The 8,395-nt window shown below is 40.9% G+C and overlaps 1 protein-coding gene across 1 annotated transcript; it reads left to right on the top strand.

Annotated features, from left to right (window-relative positions):
- Positions 1–1,952: 1,952 nt before the first annotated feature.
- Positions 1,953–8,161, top strand: ZBTB18 (zinc finger and BTB domain containing 18). Its single transcript, XM_006871277.1, has 2 exons — positions 1,953–2,130; positions 4,505–8,161. The coding sequence occupies exons 1-2, from the start codon at positions 2,118–2,120 to the stop codon at positions 6,085–6,087; spliced, it is 1,596 nt and encodes a 531-aa protein (XP_006871339.1). The 5' UTR covers positions 1,953–2,117; the 3' UTR covers positions 6,088–8,161.
- The last annotated feature ends 234 nt before the right edge of the window (positions 8,162–8,395 follow it).

Raw genomic sequence — 8,395 nt, 5'->3', positions numbered from 1 at the left:
GCCTCTCGGGTGCGGAGGGCGGCGGGCTGGGGGAGGGGGCTTGGGAGCCGCCGCAGCTGCAGTGGCGCCCGGGACGGACGCGGCTCCGGGGACCGGTGCAGCTGCAGTGGCGCCCGTGGGGAGGGGCTGCCTCCCCCTGGGGGCTCGTGCAGTTGCCTGGAGGCCCCGGGGGCTCGTGTGCAGTGGCGTCGGGGAAGCGGTGGCAACCACCCTCCTCCCCCTGGCTTCTTCTTGCGACTTTTCTTTTGTTGTTGCCGTGACCCGGGTCTGTTTCGGGTCTGTTTCATCGTGTGTTGTTGAAGGTGCTTTACTGCTGCACCGGCTCTCAGCCCTCCACCTCCTTCCCTAAGGTTTCACCTTCCTCTTTGCCTAGGGTGTTTTATGGACGAGAACCAAGTCGAGATTTGCATTTTTGCCCCCTCCCCACTGGGCACTCCCACCCCCACTTCTTGGAGAAACAAAAACCCTACCTTACAAAACCGCTCTGGACCGCAGTAGCGAGACGTGAAGGGGTTGATTTGTGGAGTGGGAGTCGCTGGCCCATTGCGGTGCTTGGGTCTCATTAAACTGTCACTCACCCCCCACTCCACTGGGTAAATGGGGTGATTAATGTCTGATATATTGGAATGGGGCGAAGGGCATTTGTGGAGAATGGACTGTGTGGTGGAGAAGGAATTTATCTCGGAAGAGTGCCGCCTGAAATAGGCATTCAAAATTATGTCATTCACCGCGAAGTTAGGGGAAGTTAGGTTTGTGACTTTGGGGGAACGAGGACAGACAGAGTCGCTGGTTTTAGTTACTCTGTAACTCTTCGCTAGTTTTCTAATGCGAACGAAGTGATTATCACTGAGGCTGGGAACCTTGTGCCTCGGGCCCCACTCCCTTTCTTCTCCACACCTTTCCCAGAGCGTGCAGATAGAGGTCTTTTACGTTCACAGATGTCGCAGAACCGTGCAGCAGGGCACTGGTCGCTCCTGCCTGGGTTGCGTTACAATTTCATCAGCCATTCGAAAAGGACCAGGAAGTCTAGTGAAAGTTTCCCAAACTTACGAAATCTGGCGTTTTTGTTTTTATTTTTTTCCATTCCTCTTGAAAGGTTTTGTAGTGGTCGTGAACGTTATAAATAGACCAAAGAAAAAATGTGTTATGGGACACGGATCATGGGGAAGACAAGGTTCTGATTTTTCTGAAGGTAGATCAGATACTCAGGTGCAGCATTCCTTTTAAGTGACCCTTAGCAGGTTGTATCAGTTTATTAATTTGTCTCGTTGAACTGAAGCACTTTCCAGGATTTCAGAAAGTACAGCTTCAGCTTGTTGATGCTAAGAATTGGAGATTTGCATTAACTATGGCAATGTGAGAAATTTTACTGAGAAGGTAGCTGTCGATAGATGAAAAGTTCAGTTAAAGTCACCTAATTAGGTGAACCAGGTTGAAGTAGTAGTTTTGAATAAGTCTTCCAATGTTTCTGAGACCTGTAACCCATTATTAGTCCGGGGGTAGGGGGTGCTGTAATAATTTTGAAATGGAGCTAGAGATATCAAGTGAGTTGGTTTAAAAATATTCTAAACTGCCTTCGAACTAAAGGTTGGCATTGAATAAAAGTGAAACTGGATTTCCTGAATAGCACGGTGGTTTGAGTGTGCTTGTCAGTATATATAAGGCAGTCCACCAACTTCAGACAGAAGTGTTGCTATTCCATAAATATAGTAGAACTCCATATGCAGAGTTTTTCAATTTCTTCTGTTAGAAAGTTTGGGGGGAAAAAAGGAGACTTTGAAGTATTTTGTTTATACTAACAGAAGAGAAAAGTTCTCCTAAGAAAAAGCTGGTGGCAGGAGTGTAGAGGAGTAGCATATGGCATTAAAAGGAGCACAGCTGGAGGTAGCATTTCCATCTGAACATGATGTCAGAGCAGCTGACAGCCTGCCATCCCTCAGCCTTTTATTCTAACACACAGACAGGGAGTTAGTGTGTGCAGATCTGTGGTGGAGAAGGTATCTCATTCCTCTCTAACATCATCTCCACTTTGCATCTGTCTCTTAGTCTGCTTTTTTTCCACCGATGTAACAGACCTGGAGCCAGCAAGACTCCGAGGAAAGGACTTAATCAGGTTTATGTGTCCTAAAGGTAGGAGTAGCAATAGATTAGACTGAGCATATTTCTGTTTGGGTGTTTTGTTTATTTAATTTTAAAAAATCACATTCCTTCTCTAACCTAGTTTAGGAATATATGGAATGGAGTATTAAATGAACATCTTAATAGAGTTGAAAGGCTCGGGCTTGTTTAGTTTTAATTTTTATCCCTTTTTATTTAAGTGAGTAAGTAACTTTAATACACAGAAATATTTCAAGTTTTGAAATGTTAAGAAAGGCTTTGAAATACTGCTTTTTGAGATCACTTTGGATTAAAATGCCTTTTTTTTTCACTGCTGTTTAGATTCCTTTTGCTTTTGGGGAGAGAAATAGTAAACTGTCTGGAATCAAGTATTCAAACTTATATGAGAAGATTATTCTAGTTAAGAAGCTAGATTGTTGTGTAATTAATTCCACTGTGAAACTTTATTCTTCAAAACAGTCAGCAGCATTACTGAAACATACAGCTGTAGTGCTTTTGAAACCAAAGGTTTTTGTTTTTGTGCTTTAAGAAGAAGAAAAAAAAACAAAACTTTTGTCCCCAGGAGAATAGGTTGACTGGTTTCCTCATTTCTCTTTCAAATATATATTTAAGAGATCTTTTATTTCAGCATAACAATAATTATTTGCAGGAGTTTTTGTGTTAGCGACTAATTTAGAACTTGTAGATTTGAGCTGCCTGAATTGGCCAGACAGCTGTAATCGCACTCCTCTATTCTTAATCTCTTTATCTGGGCAGCAGCTGCCATATGGCCACAGTCAGCTGGATCAGATGTTTATAAGCTTCCTTCTTGGTCTCTCTCTGTCCTCTCAGCCTCCTAATTTGATCACGGCTACCTTGTGAGCTGCCCTCCAATCTTTATTTTTAGCCCTCTCAAGGATTAGGATTGATGTTAGCTGTGGGGCACTTAAAGTGATTGTATTGTAAATCTTGGTTTATTCTAGCAGTAGCATGTTGCAGAATGTATTTGGGGTCAGAATTGAAGTTCCAGTCTATCTTGGGTAAAGTGTAGAAGAGGAAGGGAAGTAGTTTCTGAGTGTTAAATTACCACGTATCCACTCCCAAAATGCACTTTCTGAGGTGGATGATGTGGAACTTTGTTTCTGGTCACAGGAAAGGGAAGTTGGGTTTTCTTTATTTTTAAGGAGTTTGCCCATTGCAGTTGAATTTTGACCCTTTGTACATCGTTGCCTTTCTTCTCCCTTGTATTCACCCTCCCTCACCAGAAAACCAGGGCAACAATGCATATTTGAAAGAATAGAAGTTAGTGAGAAAGTAAAATATATCAAGTTATGCAGAAACAAAGTATTTTCTGTTGGGTGAGGTAAAGCAGATTCAGAGGGAAAAAAAGGTTTTATCTTTTTTGTTGCTTCTCTAGAAAGGCTTTGGGCGGGGGCGGGTGGTGAACCTGTAAAAGTTTTTAGTGAGTTTCATTTAAAATTAATATGTATGTATTTTAAAGTTTGAAATTTTAATATGGAATTCATCTTGCTTTGTAACAGATCAAAGTTTAGATGACAATATTCAGTCAAGTAAAGCCCCACTGGTTCCTGAGATTCTAGAACTACAGAGTCTACAAAGCATTTTTTTCCTTCAATTCATTTAAAAAAAAAAAAAAAAAAAAAAACCTTTGGGTTTGTACATAGTAAAGATGATCTTTTCCATCTGTTGTAGTTCCTTCTAATCTTGTACATGTGTGCTATACCTGCAAATCTTAAGGCATTAACATCTGTTTTTATACACAGGGTTTTTGTTGTTGTAACACTCTGACTTTAAAAGTAAGTTGTTTGCTAATTTCTGGACTAATTATGCAATTTCATTTTTTTCTTGATTCAGCCAAGTGTGTGTGTGTGTTTCAATTGTGCTTTCTAAGTGCAGTCAAGTATCAAAGTAGTAACATAAAAAGGGTGGCTGGACAAGTTTTCTGAATCTTCCAGAATGTGTCTAGGGCTTTCCTTTGTTCATTCTATGAGTTGTTTCCATTGAAACAGCAGCTATTCTATAGATTTTATAGGACATAATTTGATGAGTAGAATTAAATTTCCTCTGAAAGAGATCTTAATTCTCATCCTCAGTAAGAGGCTGTAGTTAAATTGAGGCTTTTAAAACTTGACTAAAGTTCCAGGAAGGTAGAACTGCATCTGAGACCGTTTTCTTGGGGTAAATAAGAAAGTTGGGAAAGTGTAAAATTTCCTTCTTGCATTTAGGTTTTTATGCATGTGATTTAGAAGTCCTTGGGTCATAAGCCTGATTAAAATTCAGGGACGTATACCACAGCTGCCAAAGCTTAATTATTTTTTAATATGGGGCTAGAGTGTTTAAAAGTTGTTGTTGACCAAGTGCTAATGAGAAGTCTCTCTCTTCCTAGGTTATGAAGACAGTATGGAGTTTCCAGACCATAGTAGACATTTGCTGCAGTGTTTGAGCGAGCAGAGACATCAGGGCTTTCTTTGTGACTGCACTGTTCTGGTGGGAGATGCCCAATTCCGAGCGCACCGCGCTGTACTGGCTTCATGCAGCATGTATTTCCACCTCTTTTACAAGGACCAGCTGGACAAAAGAGACATTGTTCATCTGAACAGCGACATTGTTACAGCCCCAGCTTTCGCTCTCCTGCTTGAATTCATGTATGAAGGGAAACTCCAGTTCAAAGACTTGCCCATTGAAGACGTGCTAGCAGCTGCCAGTTATCTCCACATGTATGACATTGTCAAAGTCTGCAAAAAGAAGCTGAAAGAGAAAGCTACCACAGAGGCAGACAGCACAAAAAAGGAAGAAGATGCTTCAAGTTGTTCAGACAAAGTCGAGAGTCTCTCTGATGGCAGCAGCCACATGGCAGGCGATTTGCCCAGTGATGAAGATGAAGGAGAAGATGAAAAATTAAACATCCTGCCCAGCAAAAGGGACTTGGCGGCTGAGCCTGGGAACATGTGGATGCGATTGCCCTCAGACTCAGCAGGCATCCCCCAGGCTGGCGGAGAGGCTGAGCCACACGCCACAGCAGCTGGAAAAACAGTAGCCAGCCCCTGCAGCTCAACAGAGTCTTTGTCCCAGAGGTCTGTCACCTCCGTGAGGGATTCAGCAGATGTTGACTGTGTGCTGGACCTGTCTGTCAAGTCCAGCCTTTCAGGAGTTGAAAATCTGAACAGCTCTTATTTCTCTTCACAGGACGTGCTGAGAAGCAACCTGGTGCAGGTGAAGGTGGAGAAAGAGGCTTCCTGTGATGAGAGTGATGTTGGCACTAATGACTATGACATGGAACATAGCACTGTGAAAGAAAGTGTGAGCACTAATAACAGGGTACAGTATGAGCCGGCCCATCTGGCTCCAATGAGGGAGGACTCGGTCTTGAGGGAGCTAGATCGGGAGGACAAAGCAAGCGATGATGAAATGATGACCCCAGAGAACGAGCGAGTCCAGGTGGAAGGGAACATGGACAGCAGTTTGCTTCCTTATGTCTCAAACATACTGAGCCCTGCTGGCCAGATATTCATGTGCCCTCTGTGCAACAAAGTCTTCCCCAGCCCCCATATCCTGCAGATTCACCTCAGCACGCACTTCCGAGAGCAGGACGGCATCCGCAGCAAGCCTGCGACAGATGTCAATGTCCCAACGTGCTCCCTGTGTGGTAAGACTTTCTCTTGCATGTATACCCTGAAGCGCCACGAGAGGACTCACTCAGGGGAGAAGCCCTACACTTGCAACCAGTGTGGCAAGAGCTTCCAGTACTCCCACAACCTGAGCCGCCATGCCGTGGTGCACACTCGTGAGAAGCCACACGCCTGCAAGTGGTGTGAGCGCAGGTTCACACAGTCCGGAGACCTGTACAGACACATTCGGAAGTTCCACTGTGAGTTGGTGAACTCCTTGTCTGTTAAAAGCGAAGCACTGAGCTTACCTACTGTCAGAGACTGGACCTTAGAAGATAGCTCTCAAGAACTTTGGAAATAATTTTATATTATTAATAATATAAATAATATATATGCATATATATAAATAGATCTATATATAGTTGTGGTACGGTCTAAAAGCAGTCTTGTTTCCTCGAACTAAAAAAGTTGGGATATTAACTTGTTTTTGCACTTTAGAATAGCATGAGAATCTCACTAATTTAGTATTCTGATAAAAGAAACTTTAGCTCAAGTCAGAAAATAGAGAGGTTTTTGTGGGGGTAGGGGAAGTAAGCCAATAAGAACCTTTTAAATCATCATATCACAAAATACTTGGATACAGCTTAATTTTGTTGACACTGCGTTGTCTTTTGAGCTCTTTCCTTCCCCCCGCCCCAATTTCTTTTTTTTTTTTTAAGTAGAAATTCCCTTTGATTTTATTAGCCTCTTTATATGTCTCAAATTGCATGAATTTTTCTGGCTGTTGGAAACCTGAATGCTTTTAGACCCAAATGGAAAATTTCTGAAATGCTGAATTATCTATTTTTAAACAAGCAGTTGACTTAAAACTTTCTGTGGCAACTTCTGGTTTTCTGACGGTTCCCAATGAGAAATTCTGAAAGTACACTGGGATCACTGGGACACTGTCTTTGTGAAGGTTTGCTTGGGATGAAAAGGATATTGCAGCTTCAGCAGTGTTGAACTGTGTGTTTAAAAATGTGAATTACTGTTATTGTATACTGTAATTGATTACATGGGCTGGGGGGGGTGTCAAAGAACTTGACAGGTTGTGTTGATGCTCTTAGTTGAGTCTTGAAAAGTAAATATTAACGCTACAGAAATGCATGAGTTTCAATATATTTTTGTCTTTGTTTGCATTGTATAACTTTAATGAGTGAGTTTAAAATTATTTAATTTCCTTAGAGAAATAGCACCATTTGGAAACTGGTGTTATGAAGAACATAAATGCACTGTTTTTATTTTATTTTATATAATTTAAATTGACTTTCCCACTGTCTTTTAAGTTGAAATTGTTAAAAGCTGAATAAAAAAATTTAAGCTGCAAATTGATAACTTCGCTACATAACAAGGAAAATATAAATGTTTACAAACAGCTTAAAGATTTGCATGTGCAGTGTGCATTCATAACAAACTCCTAATTGCACAAACCCAATGCCAGCTCAAAGTTTAGGTGTACACATTTACCCAGTTGAGCATTTTTAGAATAACTACTGCACAAATTGACAATAGGTCATTCTTTTTGTTGTTGTTGCTCCCCTTTTCTTTTTCGCCTCTTCTTCCTTCCCCTCCCGCATCCCCCTTCACCTTCCCCCCCTCATGAAAAGTTTCTATGAACTGAAAAAGCCCCAGGCTGAAAGGACTGGACTGCCTTGATTGACATGGGGAAGGGGGTTAGTAGACTATGTGTACTGCGGCAGCAGAAGCTGCAGCCCAACGTGTGGTTTAATGACCAGCACACAGGGCAAAAGCATTTTGCACAGTGTTTGTTTTCCTGTCTTGCACTTACAAATAAGGTCTATGGGAGTAGCATGGAAAACGTTTGCTGTTTTTCCCTTTTATTTTTTTTTTTAATTGCTTTTGTTTAAAATTTGATCGCCTTAACTACTGTAAACATAGCCTATTTTTGTGCTTAAGATACTGAATGGAAAACTCCATTGTGTGTTGCTGGACTGTTTTGGAAATATTTGGTCAAATGTGTGTTAATTTGGCTGTAAAGGCATTTAAAGCAAACAAACAAACAAAAAAAAAGCTGTGAAAATGGCCTTGGAGCATTATCTTTAGTTACTTGAAGAGTTTCTAGGTTTTTTTTAAATACAGTTTATGTTAAGATAATTTTTATTAATTTAGAGAAGACAATCAATGTCTGTGAGAAAACGGACTTTCTTTTGGATTTTCTTTTTGTGGTCATTGTGAGTGATTGCTTTTTCCTCTTATTAGTTTCACATTCTTTCTTTGTTCTAAAAACTTAGACTGACATCTAGCTTTGACAATCATAGTATGTTTTATTTACCTGAGGGGGGAATAACTTATAATGCTGTTTAGTTTTGTACTATTGGTGTGTTGGTGAATTTTTAAACTGTGTGCTAACTGCAATAAATTATATGAACTGAGAATTTCTTGTGTGTGTTCTTTGAATTGTGTTCAAGTATAACAAACTGTAAGTGTGTATGGTACATGGCCCCTTTATTTTAGTATCAGTTCTATTCAGAGCTTATGCAGTTATTAGTATGCCTTAGATCTCTCAAATGTGCAAACAGTTTTGCATCAAGCCTTTAAAGAAGATTAGAGGGGGCTTCAAAAAGTTTATGGGAAAATTAGATTAAAATATAACGGGATTTTTCCACAAA

The sequence above is a fragment of the Chrysochloris asiatica genome, unplaced genomic scaffold (genome assembly GCF_000296735.1).
Source record: "Chrysochloris asiatica unplaced genomic scaffold, ChrAsi1.0 scaffold00165, whole genome shotgun sequence".
Lineage (NCBI taxonomy): Eukaryota > Metazoa > Chordata > Mammalia > Afrosoricida > Chrysochloridae > Chrysochloris > Chrysochloris asiatica.
Note: the sequence above shows the minus strand (reverse complement) of the source record. Positions and strands in the feature narration are given on the sequence as shown.